General features: G+C 40.0%; 1 protein-coding gene across 1 annotated transcript in view; it reads left to right on the top strand.

Moving 5' to 3' along the window:
- The window catches only part of LARS2 (leucyl-tRNA synthetase 2, mitochondrial), a 153,201-nt gene that overhangs the window by 16,585 nt on the left and 116,872 nt on the right, over positions 1 to 19,744 (top strand). The window contains exons 3-4 of the mRNA XM_012662559.1: positions 7,366 to 7,457; positions 9,790 to 9,850. Coding sequence (XP_012518013.1) covers positions 7,366 to 7,457; positions 9,790 to 9,850 — 153 coding nt within the window. The remainder of the gene's footprint in view (positions 1 to 7,365; positions 7,458 to 9,789; positions 9,851 to 19,744) is intronic.

Genomic DNA, 19,744 nt, shown 5'->3' with positions numbered 1-19,744 from the left:
CTCTGGGAGGCCGAGGTGGGCGGATCGTTTGAGCTCGGGAGTTCGAGACTGGCCTGAGCAAGAGCGAGACCCCGTCTCTACTAAAAAATAAGAAAGAAATTATTTGGACATCTAAAAATATATATAGAAAAAATTAGGCAGGCATGGTGGCGCATTCCTGTAGTCCCAGCTACTTGGGAGGCTGAGGCAGAAGGATTGCTTGAGCCCTGGAGTTTCAGGTTGCTGTGAGCTAGGCTGACGTCACGGCACTCTAGCCCAGGCAACAGAGCAAGACTCTGTCAAAAAAAAAAAAAAAAAAATTCAAATACCCGGAAAAAGTATTCTGAAGCTGCAGAAAGCACTCATATCCAAGAAGAGGTAATGTCTGGGCAATTAAGAGGTCTCAGGTGGGCCCTAGCATGTAAATTCAGATGCTGACTTTTTTCTTTAGGGTAAATTGCTTAGTTAGCACTTGTCAGCTGTAGGTTCAGTTACTTTTTCAACTATGGAAAAATTAAAAAACAAGTTATGATAATAGAAAAAAAGGAATTGGAATTTTAAAACCTCAAACAAGAGTTTAGGGTTCTTCTGGTCTTGGCTATAGAGAAATCAAGGGCAAGAAAGTGCGCCCTATACCTAGCATGGAGGTATTTAATCTGAATGATGCGTAAGAGACCAAGACATGAACGATGCTGGAAGCATCTGATAAATGGACCATAACAGCTTGCCCAAAAAACAGAATCTGCTGCCTGAGGGAAAGAGACAAGCTTTAGTATTTTGTAATCCTGTTTTAGGTCTTCACTTCATTTCCCTCTTGACTGTAGTGAATCTTCTTGTAGCACAAGAATGAGCTCTGTGCTTGGTCATTGGGAAACCCAGGGCATAGGAACAATGGGACCCTTTTCCTGTTTCATAGAAACTGGGCTCACAGAGATGTTTATACTGGTGATCTGGCCCATGGTAGAAAGAAGTATTCTGACTTCGAGATGTCAGAAGGCCTTCCCACAGTCTGTATTCTGTTCCTCTTTCTAAGGCAGGCATTTGGTTTTTTGTCAATTTTTGGTAAGAATATGAAATATTAAGAAACTTTAGGATTTTCTTAACTTTACTTTCATAGACAGCTTAGATAACATGTGAACTAAGAATATCTTTTCATGTTGATTCCATCTGAAAACAAAAATAGAAAGGAATAAGTATATTATGTAAATCCAGATGGGTGTTTTGTGACAGTGTCTGTATTGACTTTATTAAAAATATGGCCAGCAGCTAACAGAATGTTAATAGGCAGAAACATTGAATCAGTGCCACTTTGGCAGTTTTGACAAAGAAACCAAGAGGTAATTAAGTTTTCCCCTTTCTTCTGGAACAGTTACACAACAGTTACATTATTCTGCCAATGAAGCAGCCCTAGGAGAATTTAAAGCACAGCTGGAAGCTGAACTCAGGTGTTGTCCATAGAAGTATTGTAGAACTTTCTAGTTATCCAGCACATATACCCTGCACTGGATTTTTTTTGGCTCTTGAAAATTAAAACGAAAAAGAGAGAAAGAATTGTGCAGCTTAACAGTGAATACATGAGAATGTTATCTGTGGATCAAGCAATATTCAAGAGAAAGCTGCATCCTTAAAGGATGTTTGTTTTAGTCAGGATTTTTGGCTACCAGGAGCTGAAACCCAGCTGAGACCAGCTTAAGCAAAAAGGGAGGCTTTGTTTGTTTTTACAGATCCTAAATTTCATAGATCCCAAAACTCACAGAAGCAAAGGAAATGTTGCAGGAACCAGGCCCATGGGACATTGAGACCAGGTCCTTGGAGCACATCCGTTTTCCCAGTCTCTCCCCATTTCTCGTTTCTGCTTCCCTCCACATGCCAGCTTTATTTTCTCTGACATTGCCACAAGGTGGGGGTCAGAACCACCCAGAGCCCTTATGGCTCCTGACCAAGGAGAAAAGAGAGTCCCATACCCCTCGGCACCCTGCCCAGCTCCAAATAAGACTGGAGCTGTCTGGATAAGGATTCAGACACACACCTCCCTCTGCAGCCAGCTGGGATGAGTTGTTAAGATTGGCGGTCCTCACCAGCACTATATGAAGTTGGAGGAGGAGCAGTTTCCTAGAAGAGGAAGATGCTGTTGGGGAGGATGAAACACTTTGGGTCTGCCACATTTAGCAAGAGGAAAAGAGACCTCAGTTCTCAACTGGATTGGGATATGTCTAGTCAGGTTTCTAAACTACACAGAATAGATATACGCAGGAAATGTTAGAATTTTTAGAAAAGACATGCATGCACACACACATACTTCCATATTTTGTACATATGTCCATGATATACTGTTAAATGAAAAAAAGCAAGTCCTAAAATAGCTTGTATAATAGGTTCTATTTTCATAAAAAATAAGCAAGCTCCTATATATATGTGTACATGTGTTTGTATGTATGTGTTTGAGTGAGGAGATAGATGTGGAAGGAAATGAAGGCTGGCGTTACTGGTTACATCACTGAGGAGCAGTAGCTGGGGGTGATGATCAATTTTGCCTTTTTCGTATTATTTCACTTGTTAAATAAAGCTTGCATTGTGTTCATAATTTGAAAAACATCAAAGAAAAAAGAAAAAGAGCCTGTTCAAACTGACCTCAGGAGGCATGAGGTTTTGGGACTTGAAGGTGGTAGCTTGGGAGTCATCATTTCCAAGCCTGAAAATCCAGAGTTTTCCAAACTTCCCAGATTCCCAAGACTGGGAAATACTGCACAGGATGTAGCAAACCAGCCTCACCGGGAGCAACAAAAGGCTCGAGAGATCTGCAGTACTGTTTGTTCACTAAGTGTATATCCCTTCCAGAAAGCAGATGTGAGTGGGTCAGATCTACCACCACCTTCAATATGGCAAAATCTACTGGGAGGCAGAATCCTTGCCTAGGGCAGTTAGAGGGGAGCCTCTTCCTGCCGCAGGCATAGATGGCTGCCTTCTGCTGGTGCACTGCCCTCGTCCAACCAGCTGTGCCTAGAACATCTGGGCTGCTTTTAATCAAAGCATCTGATGTGGACCTTTAATTATAGGAAAGAAGAATGCTGGGCTCCTTTTACTGAAAAGAGGGCCAAGTACTTGATGAGTCCTTTGAATCTGCATGGTCTGTTCAGCTGGGTAAGAACTTTCAGTACCTGGCACCAGCCTTCCACAGAGGCTTGTCATAAGTAACCCACCTTAGGAAAGTACATGGATGTGTGAGGATATGTGTGAGGTTAAGGTATCTCCCTACTTGTTGTCACACAGCGACCATATTAAATGTGGCCAAACCATTATCCTAAGTGAAGTAACTCAGGAATGGAAAAACAAATGCCACTTGTTCTCACTTATAAGTGGGAGCTAAGCTATGTGTGTACATGGTCAAACAGGGTGTCACAATGGACTTTGGAGATTCAGAAGGGGGAGGGTGGGAGAGGGATGAGGGATGAAAAATCACCTATTGGGTACAGTGTACGCTAGTCAGGTGACAGGTGCACTAAAAGCCCAGACTTTACCACCATATAATTCATCCATGTAACAAAAAACCATTTATACCCCCTATTGAAATTTTTTTGAAAAATGTGGACAAAGAGTCAGAGGCTGCAATCTTGGCAAGGGGAACGGTAATGTGCAATGTTGTGAGATGTTGAAGATCAAGAAAGCAGACGACATGGGAGGCCAAGGCGGGCAGATCGTTTGAGCTCAAGAGTTCAAGACCAGCCTGAGCAAGAGTGAGACCCTGTCTCTACTAAAAAAATAGAAAGAAATTAGCTGGACAACTAAAAATATATATAGAAAAAATTAGCCGGGCATGGTGGCGCATGCCTATAGTCTCAGCTACTCGGGAGGCTGAGGCAGAAGGATTGCTTGAGCCCAGGAGTTTGAGGTTGCTGTGAGCGAGGCTGATGCCACGGCACTCTAGCCTGGGCAACAGAGTGAGACTCTGTCTCAAAAAAAAAAAAAAATAGGCAGATGACAGCAGCTGTGCAGCAGTGAATGCTGCTGTTTATTACCTGGGTGTCTGGATAGTACCGGACACCATGCTAGATGCATCATGGCATATCATCCTCAGCAATTCAAAGTAGCGTCTTTCAGTCAAGATTAGAATAAGTAATGTGCCTCAGGTCCCACTGATAGTAAATGGCAGGTCTGGATGTAGGACCTTTGCCCTTAAACCACACAGGCTCCTGGAGAGCAGCAAGCCTTTGTTAGTGTTTCCTATTCACTCGCCAAAGGAGGTAGAGCGGCTCTGATTTTAGATAGATGGTCTTAGTTCGTTATATGGAATTATTCCATCAGACTACTAAAACCCAATTTTTAAAAAAGTACATAATGGAAATATGACTTCAAAGCAAGTTGCTTCAGCCACTGGAAGGGGTATGCCTGTTCTCTTACTGTTACTTGCTAAGACAGGGACTTGGGAGAGAACAATCTGATGACTGGGATTGTAAGATGAGTCCAGTGGGGATACTTTGAAGTGTGGATGCTTATGGGACTTAAGGCAGAGATGACCATTGGCCAGTAAGTGATACTAGTATGCAGTTAGAGAGAGTCCTTGGCTGAACATAAAGATGGCAGGAAACTCTGGGTGCTCATATGCAGGTGGAAGTATGATTTGCTAGAGCCTTTCTAGGGATGACATTTGGTTGCATATGTCAAAAGTCTTTAAATTTTTCATACCCTTTTACCTTGTAGTTCTATTTCTAGAAACTTTTCTAAAGGAAATATTTGATGTATACACAAAAATTTATATCCAAGAATGTCCATCATGGCTTATTTTTTATAGTGAAAATGGAAACAACTTTTGGGAAAACAGTTAAATACAGCAGGCCATTCAAAGCAGTCACTAAGTGGTTGCATTTATACCGTGTACAGTGAAAAAAAGTAGGAGATAAAAATATATATATAAATAATATGAACTCAATTTTTTAAAATTGGATACAGGCTGGGCATAGTGGATCACACTTGTAATCCCAGAACTTCATGAGGCTGAGACGGGGAGATCACTGGAGGCCAGAAGTTCAAGACCATCCTGGGCAACATAGCAAGACCCTGTCTCTACAAAAAATTTTTTAAAAAACTAGCTGGGTGTGGTGGTGCTCACTTGTAGTCCCAGCTACTTGGTAAGCTGAGGTAGGCGGATTGCTTGAGCCCAGGGGTTTGAGGCTGCAGTGAGCTATAATTATGCCACTGTCTCTAGAAAAAGTAAAGAAAAAAAAAGATTGGATGTAAATTTACCACATGTAACTTGTTCTGTGTGGCTGTATGGTAGCCATATCTACAGTGAATATGCATTACTTCTATAATCAGAAAAAAGTTATTTATAAAGAAAATGAGACCTGTTTCTTTAGTTGAAAATGTCCCTTTCTGATATGCGTGAGTGATGAGGTGGCACCAGCAACCGCCTCTGAGTATTCATCGTTTTCCGGAGAAAATGTATGTGAACATAAACTCAGGTTTTCTGTGTGATTAAAAAGCAAAACAAAACAAAAGCCCATGTCAAGGCAGTTGACAGACTAGGAACTTGATAGGAAGTAAGAGGCTCAACTGGAATGGGCTGTTTTCTAGAAATTTCAGAGCTTCCTTGGGTAGGCCTCCCCCACAAGCAAGCTTCAGAAACAAAATGTGGCTTTGTGGCTGGAGTCAGTTTCAGAGAATGATAGGGGACTGAATTTGTAAAGAGGGTGTCTTTCCTGACAGGGCAGAGAGCCTGCCCCGTGATGCCACAGTACATGTTTGAAGCTGTTTTTCCTGTTCGTGGCATGTGAGTTAGGGTAAAAGAACTTGCTGTTGAAGCTGCTAGCTCAGCTATAACTAGTCATCCTTTGAAGAAAAGAATGCCTCGCTGGCCTGTCCTTGCTTAAGGCAATCGCTTCTAGATACTCACTCTTGCTGGGCCACAGTTGCTTGAACTGTCAAATAGGAGAGTGGAGGTGAAGGATATGTCTCAAAAACCTCTTTGAGCTCTAAGATCTTGTGACTCCCTGTTCTTTGAAGAATGGAAATACCTTATAGGGAGTGATTAGAAAGCAGTACTCTTTAGAAATAATAATAATAATACTAATGGCCAACACTATATACAGCACTTTACTACATGGCAGGCATTGTTCCCAGCACTTTTCTCATATTAACTCATTTAATCCTCATGGCGATCTGATGAGGTAGCTGCTGTTATCCCCATTTCACAGATGGTGAAACTGAGGGGAGATGAGGAAACTACATGTGGAACATTTCTTATACCAAAAGCATAGCTAGCAGTTTGCAATTCATTTTCAAATAGAGGGTATTAGAAATTAGTGTAAATGCTGTATAGGGCTTGGTCAAAAGATTTACTTTTATCCAGTCTCAAAAGTTAATTCTGTGGAACACCTTTGCAGGCTTATTTTCTCATGCGTTTTTGTGTATATTTCTAAGTTAGCTTCCGTATTCTGACTGTTTGGGTAGGGGTAGGGTATTTCCTTCCTTATTGGTAGGGAAGCAAGGGATGGGCTTCAGGAAAAAATGGGAAGCGGGCCTTTCTGAAGAGCATGTTGCCTAAGTTATGGGAGAGAGAGAGGGAGAAGAGAGGGGAAGAGCAGAGCTCTGGTGTTTGGAGCAAGCTCGAGCAGGGTGCTGAGTGCTGTGCACAAAGATGGGAATATGGGCTTGATTCAGGCAAGTGATGAGAAAGGAGCAGGCCTGGGCCACTGAGGAGGGTCAGGATGGACCTCCCTAGTCAGCATAGAGCTGGGACTATTGAGAGCCACCCTCGTGGTCATCCGTCATTGTGCGTGTCCAGTGCGCACTGTGCAGAGGGACTTCTACAGTGATGGGAGTGTCCTACATATACACTGTCGGGTTCAGTAACCACCAGACACGTGTGGCTGCTACACACTTGAAAGGAGGCTAGTGAGACTGAGGAACTGCGTTTTCATTTTATTTAATTTTAGTTAAGGTTAAATGTATATAGCCACATGTGGCTAGTGGCTACCATGTTGGAAAGCACAACTTCTCAATTGGAAAATACTGACATGAGGTGAGCATTTTGAAAGCCTATAAGTTTTATATATGCATATTTTTGAAATTGAAAGAAACTTTTTATAATTTCAGAAAAACAGTTTGGGCTCATTAGAGACAATACAGTCAAGAAAAAGAAAATAAAAAGTATTCATGAAAGCACCTCTTCAGAGATAACTGTTATTGGCACTTTGGTGTATAACCTTCTAAATTCTCTTCCACCCTGTGTCATAGGTAGCCAGCTGGCTTTCACATGCCGTAGTTTGCAATCGTCCAGCAAGGGATCAGACATGTTAGCAGGAGAGAGCGCTGATTATGCCCCAGAGCAGAATACTGATACAGTTTTTAGTGATTTGCCATGGCTGATGCTTCTCTTCTGGGTGCTAGGTCATCAACCCCATGGGATGGGATGCTTTTGGACTGCCTGCCGAAAATGCTGCAATTGAGAGGAATCTACATCCAGAAAGTTGGACGCAAAGGTATGTGTTTATAGGTTTATTCAAACACTTGTGTACCAAAACCTTTAAAAACGTTTTTTGACCTGTGCATGAGAAATAGAAACCAAAGCAAACAAAACATTGCAGCCTGGCGAGAGAGAAATAGGATTGTATATGTTGGTGTTTGTCTTTTAACACACTGTATTATTTAAGAAATATCAAAGAGGGTTTGGGATATTCATTCATGTATTCATTTTGATGCTTTGTTATTTACAAAGTTATTCTTTCTTTGAGTATTTAGATTTGGGAGGAAAAAAGGAAAAGAAAAGGGTCACATTTGTTAAATTTCTATAATGCTTCTTGTCTTCTTGACCATAGTTTGACCTATATCCAAATAGTACGTTGTAGTTTTTTCTGAAAATTCTGTTAAGTTTTTGCCTTCACCATTCAGAAGCAAGAGGAATTCAGACATTCACTGTGGAACTATGTGGCCACTTACACTGGGTGTGGCTCTCTCCAAGAGGGAACATTCCCAATCCCACCCATGCCTCAGGCTTCCACCTACACAGGGGCCAGCAGTGCCCATGCCTCTCCCTCCTGTTGAAGTCCTGAGGGCTTCCCACCAAGAGCTCAGCAGAATCTTTTGGGCCCCTTTCACAAAAACCCGGGACCCTTCCCCAGCCCACCCCTCAGTGATGTAGAAGGGGGTTCCAGGGCCTGTCCCAGTGTCTCTCCCCTCCCTTTGCTGTATCTTACCCAAGGCTGCATCGCAAAGACATCTACTGCACTTCTACTACTGCACACTCTTCTCTTTTTTCTTCCTAATCCTCAGTTTCTACTTTTCCAGTTATGGTTTATTTTAGATTAATGGGAATGACAAAAAAAAAGAGGAAATGATGATTCAAATAAAATGGGTCAAACAGGGCATCAGTCTGATATAAGCTAGAGCAGGGGTTGGCAAACTATCGCCTGTAGGCTAAATCTGGTCCTGCCTGTTTCTGTAAATAAAGTTTTATTGGAACACAGTCACATCCATTTGTTTCTGTGTCATTCATGGCTGCTTTTGTGGGACAATGCCAGAGTTAAGTAGTTGCAATAGAGACTGTATGGCTCACGAAACTGAAAACATTCACCATCTGGCCCTTTACAGAAAAAGTTTGCCAGCCTCTCTACTAGAGCAAAGTGGTTAAGAAGATGGCTCCTGAGTCAGGCCACCTAGGTGCAAATTCTGCCTTTCCTTCTTGCTAGCTGATCACCTTGAGCAAGTTGCTTAATCTCCCTGTGCCTCAGTTTGCTTATCTGTAAAAGAGGGATAGTCATAGCTCCTACCTCATATGATTGGATAAAGATTAAGCACTTTTCTGCAAAGTGCTTAGCATGGGGCCTGGAATTAAATAGGCTGTTATTAGCTAATCAGAGATCACATAGAGGACTTTTTCATGGTTTTTTATATTTTTAGTCTGCTTGAACTGAAAGGATGCAGTAGAAATGAATTAGTCCTTTTTCTTTAAAAAAGAAAAGAAAAAAATGATTTATTTCCTTATTCTATATTATAAGTTGATTAACTCTCTTCTCTCCCTATTTCCCAATTGTTGGACAGTTTTAGGTATTGATTAACAAGGCATTGTATGGTTTCTTTTGGATTTCCACTATTTATACATTAAGGTTTTTGTTTCCAACCATTTTTTAACTTATAAATACTTGGCTTAAATTTGTGCAGGATATAGACATATGTATGAGCCAGGAGTGCACCTATCAAAGGGGTTGACTATCTGAATAGCCAGGGGAAGGGGCAGTCCTCAGGGCCAAAGACCATTGTGTTTCATTTTTTTTTTAATTTTTAAATTTTTTTTTTTTTTTTTAAGACTGGGTCTCTCTCTGTTGCCCAGGCTGGAGTGCAGTAGCTTCATCATAGCTCACTGCAACCTCCAACTCCTGGGCTCAAGTGATCCTCTTGCCCCTCAGCCTCCCAAGTAGCTGGGACTACAGATGCATACCACCATGCCTGCCTAATTTTTAACTTTTTGTAGAGATGGGGTCTCACCGTTCAGCTGAGGCTGCTGTCAAACTCCTGGCCTCAAGTGATCCTTCTGCCTCTGCCTCCCGAGTGCTAAGATTATAGGCATGAGGCACTGCATCTGGCCCATTGTGGTTTCTAGTGGATTCTGTATATGTCGAAATAAGGAGAGTCTTCTAATAATGTTGTATTTTCACTGATTGTTAGTGGTTAATTTTTCTGCCAGGGCATAGCAACACTTAAAGCCCCTTTGAATAATCTAGATTTTTTCAGTTTCCCATTATATTCTCAAAGTGTAGTTTGTTTATGGCTTTAACATTGCTCTAAAAACCAAACTTTCTTTCCTTTGTTTCTCAGTAATATTGAACATATGAGGAAACAGCTTGATCGACTGGGACTTTGTTTCAGCTGGGATAGGGTGAGTCAACCATTTTTCCTGGAAAGTCATTATTTTAAGGAAGGTCCTGATTGCATGGTCCTGTTCCTCCTCTTTGGATTGGGGAAGGGTAGGGAAGGAGGCAGGAAGCAGGAGGGAAGGATTAGTACTCTTCAAATAAAAAAAGTATCCTGGGTGGATAATTTATCTGCAAACAAGTAATTTTTTTGTGGGATTAAGCTAAAAGAGTTAATTTCTTACTTAACTTCATAGCTGACTATGATTTATGTGTGACAAAAGCTTCGCACAAAGATTTCTCTTGCTCTCAGCAATAGGTAAAAAGACTAGCGGAATCTATAAAATCCAAATAAAGTGATTAAATAACAACCCATCTGGTCTTTTGGGTAATTAGGTGTTGACTGACCATTTATTTACCTTTTGTTCCAAGTTGAGAATTAAGGCTCATAATGTTCCCTAATGATTCTGTAAAATGTAACTTTTTGGTGTAAGATGCTTTCAAACTGTATATTAAACCAGTGGAGAATTCCAGACCAGGGAGGGGTTCACAGAAGGCCACCTGGGTGTTAGGAACACTCATGCTATGTATGAACTGAACCCTTCAAAGCTCTGGCCAAAGGCCCACCCCTGAGACAGGAGTGTTTTGTTGGTAAGATGGACTGCTGCTTGTCCCTTCCACAAAGGGTCCCTTCCAATGCCATGATCCCTGTTAACATCCCAGTTACTCCATGAAATGATTGGGATTCTTTTCATTGCTGGGCCTGCCAAGTTTACATCCTTTTACTCATGAGATGCACTGGAACAAACCTGATTGAGATCTCCTCCCTCTCCCCCAGTAATTTCTTAAATAATTGAAATTTGATGAGTATAAGTGAAAAAGAGGGAAAGTCAAGCTCATTTGAACAGGCCTTGAATTTTTTTGTAACTTCTTTAGGTAAGGGCATGGGCTCAATCAAGTTGTAATTGCGCCACTGATGCCATTTTTATCACTGACTTTAGAGGTCACCAATATTTCATTTGGTGGGAGTGTAAAAACATCCTGGTGCCTGAGTCAGGTTGTCCTGAGGTGCCAGGAGGGACCCTCTGGGAGAGACTGAAATACAGCCCAATGCAGAGAGAACTGAGGATTGCCCAGCCTTCAGGAATGAGAGTGTAGGTTCCTTGAGGGCAAAGATGGACTCATTAACCCTCCAGAATGGTAACTAGCCTAGTCTTGCACAGGAACATCAACCATAAATGACTTTAAAATTGTTAGATTGTTTTCCTAATCATCATAGAAGATTAGAAAATACAGAAAAGTATAAAGAAGAACATAATGTGGCTAATTTAACATTCTGGTATGGTTCCTTGCAGTCTTTTTTCTGGAATTATAAACATCTACATAATTTACTTTTACAAAATTTAATTCATTATGCATATATTTTTATCTTTTTTACATCGTATTCATGAACATTTTCACATTTCATTAACTATTTAAAAAGGGACTTTTTATAGCTGATCAGTTTTCTGTTTTATGAATATATCATAAACAGTATATACTTATCCCTTATTATTATACATTAGATGCATTCTAATGTTTTTCTATTATAAATACAGATTCTCAGTCCCTCTTTTGCAAATCTGAAGTCCAAAAAGCTCTGAAAACCAAAAGTTTTTTCGTAACTTATTTAACTGCAAAACCTGACCTGAACCTTTATCTCGCTTAAAACGAATATTCATATATTTTACTATAGGAATAGTTAAAATTACCAGGTACTATCCCAGACCTACTTAGGTTATTTCTTTTTAATATCCTAAAAAGTCTTAATTCTGAAGCACATCTGGCTGCCAGCATTTCAGATAAGGGATTTTGAACTTATAGTGCAATGATGTAGATAAATATCATTACTCATGCTACCAGTGTCTGATGGTTACTGAGCACTTACCATGGGCCAGGCACCGGTAGGTATTACATTATTATCTCTTTGGATCCCTAGAAAGTGCTAACGGGCAGGGACTTTTATTGACATCATTTTATTGCTGGTCACCCAAGTGGTAGGGCGGAGCTAATCCACTGGCCAATTTATGACAGCTGTGCTCCTCCCCCACACGTGGGGCAGAAATCTTAGTGCAGATGCTCCTCAACTTCCGATGGGGTTATGTCCTGAAAGACCTGTCATAAATTGAAAATATTGCAAGTAGAAGTGAGCTTTACGATAGCTTTAAGAGTTGTTTTTTTTTTTTTTGAAACCACATGTTTAGTATCAACATAAAAAATAAGACAGTATATTTTCTTCATCCCCATGTAAGATAAGAAAAGTAGCAGGTAGTTATTCCTGCTTTGTAAACCTATTTTCAGGTTATATTTGTCGTTTGGTTTTGGGGGATTTTGTTTTTTGTTTTTTGAGGTTTTTTTTTTTTGGTATATCCTGAGATTTTAGGCCTAATTTACTGTTATATTGCAATTTTTCTGTTATAATTTCTTAAATATTATATTTGATATTTGTTTCCAGTTTTATCATATAACAATTATTTAAACTTAATGCTCTTTAATGTCAGTGCTTATCAGTAGACCTTTTAGAGCCCAACTGTTTTTAAATTTTTGATTTGTGAAAATTTTTAAAATTTTGTTTAAACTCTTGCTTTGGATTCTCTGACATCACACATTATGTTTGTAACTAAGAATGAATGACTGCTGCTTTCACCTATGAACAGCAACTTACTGACTAACTAAAGTATAGAATTCTTCGTTCATTATCTTTTTTCTTTCAGATCTCTGTTGTAGACTTTGATCTCTTGTCTTTTTTTTTTATACTTATAGGCTCCTAGGAAGTTGCCAGGATAGTACAAAGACATCCTGTGTGCCCTTTACCCAGCTTTCCCAATGATAACATTTTATATAATGATAATAAATATCAGAACCAGACCATGGACACGGGTACAATACTATTAACTGGAGTGTAGATCTTAGTCAGATTTTACCAGTTTTTCGATGCAGTCATTTGTGTTTGTGTGTCATAGTAGTCTAGATGCTCCGAACTTACAACGGGGTTATGTCCCGATAAACCCATCATAAGCTGAAAATGATTTTTGTATACCTAACATACTAAACGCCATAGCTTAGCCTAGCCTACCTTAAATGTGCTCAGAACACTTGCATTAGCTTACAGTTAGACAAAATCATCTAATAGAAAGCCTATTTTTTAGTGAAGTATTGAATAGCTGACATAATACTCAATGTGTATGACTTTCACACCATCAGAAAGTTGAAAAATCGTAAGTGGAATATTGTAAGTCTGGGACTGTCTGCAATAATAGTAGCAGTAATAGTCGTTCTATGTAGTATAATCACATGTATAGATTTATGTAACCACCACCACCTAATCCATTGTTTTTTGATGAAGTCTGAGGCCAGCCAGAATTGTCCCTTTGTATATGTAGTGATCTTTCCATTCTCATTTTGATGCTTGTTGGATTCTCTTTTTCTCTGCCTTTGCCGTTTAAAATTTTTCATCAAAGTGTATCTTGCTGTCAATCCTTTTATTTTAATTTTGCCTGGTGCTAGGTGACCACTTTTGATTCACAGTTGTGGGTCTTTCACAGGATCTCTTTCTCAAGAAAACTGTATGCACCTAACTCACCAACTTCCATTGTTACCACCATCTCTCTTATGATTTTGGTCTCCTTGTTCTTCTCTACCATCTGGAATAACTTCTCATGTTTGTTTTCTACACCACTGAATCCATTTGTATAGAATCAGCATCGTTTTGCATGGTTTCTAATCAGATGTTAATGGAACAGAAGTTGCATTTTTAGATTTATTATTATTTTTCTTTATCTCATTCAGTTCCCATTTTCTTTCTCAAAGCTTCTTGATCAGACACTTTTTTTCCTTCTTCTTATTTTGCTATCTCATTTATCTTCATAGACCATATATATTAAGAAGTCTTCCTGAACGCAAGGAGATGCCTTTGAAAATTTATTTTTGCTTCCTGTAATACATCTTTTTTACAAGTTTGAAATGCTCTGTTCTCCTTGTTTCAGAATCTTTTTGTAGACACCTGTGGATTTTCCCCTATTTCCTGAGAGAGGTGGACTAGTATATCAATTTAGAGCTCCACCAGCCTGAGGGGAGTGGAGTGGAAGCTCTACTGTAGTCTCTGCATCATTAGTTTCTGTATTATTTATTTCTGTCTGGGTTTGGAGAATCTGCTGCTCCTGGTGCATCTTTCTGATTGGTCTGCTCTCTGCCCGGGGATGAGTTGTGGCATCACAGGTACACGCTGACCATGATTGCTTGAAGTGCTTCTGAGTCACCACACTGGGTTTATGGGCTTTCCATCTACCCCAGAGCCACTGTCCCCTCTGGACCATGCCCTTTTCAGTAGGGGTGCCAGAGCCTGCTTCTCAAGCACCCAGCCTATTCTTAGGAGGAGGAGATGCTATTTGGCTTATGGTACTTTTCTTTAATCTAGTCCCATCTGCCAAAATTCTTTGGCATTTCTGGCATGCCGATGGTATCTTCTGTTGTTTCCAGTATTGGTACAGTTCCCTTGATCCCATCGCCTCGCGCCATCTTTATATTCTATTGGTCATTTTAATGGGAGTAATGGAAACAAGTTTAGATGCGTGTGTTCATGATGCCCTCTTGCCCAGAAGTCCACAAGTGCTTTTTGATTAAACCTTTACAATCTGTTTGGTACATACGAAGTGGCAAAGTAAGGAGGTAGAGGAATAGTTTATTTTATTGATGTGGCAAATCTGTGCCCTTTGTGAGTAATATTCCTAAAGTTTCATAAAAACCAAATAATTCAGCAGATGGCTAGCTGACAATTAACAGAATGTTTTTAAAATAAGGTGGCTCAGAAATGTTATCTTCCTCCCCCAGACAGAGAAGGCCAACTTAAACCTGGGTCATAGCCTTGTTCTTCGTGCCCCTCCCTGGTGGGGAGCCTGCACGCACTCACGGTCCTGCGCCTGAGCTGTACTCGCTTCTTTCCCACATGTAATTACGGCTTCATTCTCTGCATTAAAAAATGTGTCCATTTCTGGAATTAATACATTTCTGGTGAGCCAGAATGATAATCAAATGATATCTTTTAGCACCGTACTGTATTTCATTTTTTCACGTTTTTCCCAAAACTGCTTATATCATCTTGAGGAGAAGGAAAGTAAGAAACTGAAAGCTAAATTTGAATAGCTGAACAGTTACTGTGAGAAGAGGAAAGAGGAAAGAAAATTCCAGACTGTGCAATGAGAAAGAGAAAAAGTTTCTTTGTGGAACACCCATTTTGTGGAACAATTGGCAGCCTTTCTGAGGAGAAGGTGTGGACTGCATGCTACCCTCATGGGTTCAGGTTATGGCTTTGATGATCAGGAACCGGCCCTAGGGGATGGCCCTATGAGTTCTTGTGACAAGTCACAGAGTTAGTTTCTAATGTGTTTGGTGGGGCCCACTGAGGCAGGGGTGCCTCTGATTTGATCTCTACCTTCTCACCAGGGCTCTGGTGCCTGAGGTGGTCTGGACCAGGCCTTCGCTTTGAGTCTTGTTTGAAATGGTTTCCGAGGGCTAGTTTTCATCAAGAATCATCTCGATAATTGTTTGGGGGATAGTCCCTACGAGTGCCCTTCAAAATCAGACAAATATAAAAAGGAAAAAAAAAATCCAAACCAGAAGGGATTCAAAGTAATGCCTGTGGGATCTGCCAGAGGAGATTATTATGTGCATGGTGCTTGCCGAGCAATCCCAAAACACCCATACTCCAGTTCACAATTAAAGCAAAAGGGAAATATTCCAGGACTGGGCAAAAATGATGTCTGAATTACTTCTACTTTTCATGTTTTCCTTAGTGGCATAATCAAGAGTTGACTGCTTTTTGAGTTTCTTTATTGTGGAAATTTTATGAGTTTTTATTTGCATCCATTTTTATTGTATTCTAAATTCTTCTGTCTGACTTCTTTCTCATGTTTCTATGTTCAGTTTTCTGTACATATTGGTGCCCAGTAGTAAGACTGACTGTTTTGTCCATGTTGGGGCCAGGGGGATGCAGGAATTGCTGCCCCCTCAGACAGTTTTCTCCTGGGAAAAACTCATAATGTGACCTCACACTCTTCTCTGCAGGCCATGCAGGCTAAGGGGGATTTAGAGTGTGGTTGTCCCAGAGCAGCAGAAAAGGTTGCATGTGGACGGAAGGGGGTGGCAGCACAGCCACAGCAGAGCTGTGCTCTATCAGAATTTTTACTGGGACAGGCCTTTTGGTGACCTTGAGCTCTTCCAGGTTTTGTTCATCAATGCCTCCCAGCCTGCATAAAGCAGGGTGGCCACTGCAGGGTTCGTGGCATCCCCACCATCAGCACAGAGATCTTTGCTTCTATTTCTCTTGCTTTCTCTCTATCATATAATTTCCTCTGTAAAGAATTCAGTATATATTGCTGAATATATGATATATATCAGTATATATATTTTAAGATGACAGGCTCTTGTCTGTCTGTCTTGCTTTCATGTAATCACAATCCCATTATCACATGTAAAACAATTAATGATAATACCTTAGCATCATGGAATCCCAGTTTGCAAATTTCCCTGATTGTCTTAGGAGTATTTTTTTATACCATGGGTTTGTTTGCCTACACTTCTGCCGGTCTTTGTTTTAGCCTTTTCTTCTCACCCTCATGTTGTTATCGTAGTTTAGGAATACTCTCTTCTACCCAAAACACACAGACCTTTGCACCATTCCTGCCTGAGTTTATTTTCAAAGACAGCATGATTTGTATGATTACAAAGTGAAAATGATTATTGCTTCAAAGCCCTTACTAACTTGGCACTTTATTTATATAAAAGACTAGACCTCTGACAGGAGGGCATGAACTATAAGAAATAATGAAACTTCCAGAATAAGACTTATTTTTTTTTTGAGACATGGTATCACTCTGTCGCTTTGGCTGCAATGCAGTGGCATCATCATAGCTAACTGCAACCTCAAACTCCTAGGCTTAGGCAATCCTCCTGCCTCAGCCTACTGAATAGCTGGTACTACAGGCACGTGCCACCACACCCAGCTCATTTTTTCTATTTTTAGTGGAGACGGGGGTCTCGCTCTTGCTCAGGCTGGTCTCAAACTCCTGAGCTCAAGCGATCCTGCTGCCTTGGCCTCCCACAGTGCTAGGATTACAGTCGTGAGCCACCGTTTCCAGCCAAGATATGTTTTTTTTATTTTAAAATAATTTAAATAATAGCTTAAAACAAAAAGAACTTGGGAGCAAGTGAGTGCCTGAAAACATGATCAGGAAGATTCCCATTGCAAGAGCTTGGAGCCGCAGTTACCTTGACAACATGTAACAAGCACCCAAAGTGTTTGACTTTCCTAGTCCTCTTTCAAGTCCTCACAGAGGTGAAGCAGTTTGGCAGATCTCGGCTTTAGATTACTTGTTCTCTCTCAGACTCAGAAAATTAAGCTTTTCCTAAAGATTTTTCCTTTGGTTGCGAGGGGAAAAGGCCGTGCCTTTGTTTTAGCTGAAATGATTTGGTAGCTTATCTTTTAGTGCTTACCTATTTATGGGAAGGTTGGTGCTGCTGCAGAAAGGTTAGTGTCCAGAACTGTAGTCGGTCATCTTGAGTTTGGGGACCACATCTCATTAATAGATGGCACACATGCGTGACCTCACTGTGGAGCATTTACCAGCTCAGTACTTGTCATCCTGAAACATGTGAGGCTTGTCTTTCATTGCCTTAGCCAGGCTAACGTTCTTGGACTCTTCAGTCCTAATTAAAGAAGTAGGTCTCCTGGGGCTGCTCAGCAAATGTGGCTATTGAAAGAAGTCGTTTGTTTTGTCCGCAGTCCCAGCTGGTGGTCATGAGCCAGCCCAGTGAGGTCTTCCCTATCAAGGATGCACACTCTACCTAATGGAATAGAATCTCCCAATTTAATGCTTGTTAAGTGCTCTCAGGAGACGTGATCTTAGCTCATCTTGGAGGCCTGGGTTTTGGTGATAGATCTTGCGACTAACACATGGTGGGCATGACCTGCTGCCCCTCTGAGTCTCAACTTCTTTCCACGTTCTTGTCATTATTGGGAGAGATTAGGTCACTCTTTAAATGCCTTAAAAATAAGAGGACAAAGCCTCTCTCTCCATGGCTGACTCAGGCCTCCAGCTTCAGTCTTGCACATCAGCCGGGTACAACATTTGACAGAATGGGAGACTATAGCTGTAGGGATATAATGAGCTTTAAGTGTATTGGGAAGCAATATCTAAAAGGTCTTGAAGATGAAGTTGTTACTCCATGAAAATAACAAGGATTATTTTTGCATATACTTATACCAGTGATTCTCAAACTTTGGCAAGCATCAGAATCACCAAGAGGGCTTGTTAAAGCACAGGTTTCTGGGTCTCATCCCAGAGTTTCTGATTCAGTAGGTCTGTGATTTTGTTTTTCTATTCAGAAAAAGGTATCTTCAGAATGATCATACACCCAAACCTTATTTAGGTAGGAAATCAAAATACAGGCCCACCATCAATTCAGCCTCACATAAGATAGAATATAGAATGAAATATAAAAACAAAATCTTAAAAACTAGTCAATGTTTTTGCAAATACAAGTTATTTTTATAACTTCTTTTTACTGTGAAATAGTAGATATGTATGAGTAGAGCATAAAACATATGTGTATAACTTAATATGTTATTGTAATGTGTAGCTACCTACCTACCTATATTAAGAAATAAAACATCTCCAGCACCAGAAGCTCAGTGTGTGTCCTCTTCCAATCACAACTCTGTCTCTCCTCACTACAGGTAACTACTCTCCTGACATTTATGATCACTACTGGTTGTTTTCAATATAGTTTTACCACCTACATATGTGGGAGTGTTTTTCTAGATGATTTTTTTTATTATGGTAATATATACATAACAGAATTTACTATCTGAACCATTTTTAAGTGTCTCTTTCACTGGTATTAAGTATATTTGTATTGTTGTGCAACTATCACCACCATCCATCTCCAGTATTCTTTACCTTATGTGTTTTTTTAAACTTGTATAAATTGAGTTACATAGTATGTGTTCTTTTATGTCTAGCTTCTTTAATTCAACATTTTTTCTCCAACTTTTTATTAGAAAAATAAAATTTTTCAAATATTCAGAAAGGTTGAAAGAGTAGTACAATAAACATTGATACGCCTTTCACCTACAGTATTCTTTACCTTATGTGTTTTTTTAAACTTGTATAAATTGACTTGCATAGTATGCGTTCTTTTGTGTCTAGCTTCTTTAATTCAACATTTTTTCTCCAACTTTTTATTAGAAAAATAAAAATTTTCAAATATTCAGAAAGGTTGAAAGAGTAGTACAATAAACATTGATACGCCTTTCACCTAGATTCAACAACTGTTGCTGTATTTGCTTTATCTCTCTATATATGTTATATTAATATATATTTTCCTTTTTCCCTTGAATTATTTGAGTATAACTTGAAGACATCATGGCCCTTTACCCCTAAGTAAAGGGGCATGCCTGTCTGAAGAAGTAGGACATTTTCCTGTATAACCACAATACCGTTTTGACAACTAAAAAAATTAACAGTAATTCTATAATATTATTTCTGATCTAGTTCATATGTGAATTTCCTATTTGCCCCAAGAATGTCTTTTATAGCTGTTTTTAATGTGGACAAGTTCCCTGTATTAGTTTTCTATTGCTGCCATAACAAATTACCACAAACTTAGCATTTTAAATCAACATAGATTTATTATCTCACAGTTTCTTTAGGCCAGAAGTTTGGTGGGCTCAGCAGGGTCCTCTGTTAGGGTCTTAAATAGCCAAAATCAAGATGTTGACAGAGCTGTATTCCTTACTGAATGCTCTGGGGAAAAATCTGCTTCCAAGATCATTCAGGGTGTTGGCTGAATTCACTTCCTTGGCAATTGTAGGATAGGTCCCC

Source organism: Propithecus coquereli, unplaced genomic scaffold (assembly GCF_000956105.1).
Source record: "Propithecus coquereli isolate 6110/MARCELLA unplaced genomic scaffold, Pcoq_1.0 Scaffold1, whole genome shotgun sequence".
In the NCBI taxonomy this organism is placed as follows: domain Eukaryota; kingdom Metazoa; phylum Chordata; class Mammalia; order Primates; family Indriidae; genus Propithecus; species Propithecus coquereli.
Note: the sequence above shows the minus strand (reverse complement) of the source record. Positions and strands in the feature narration are given on the sequence as shown.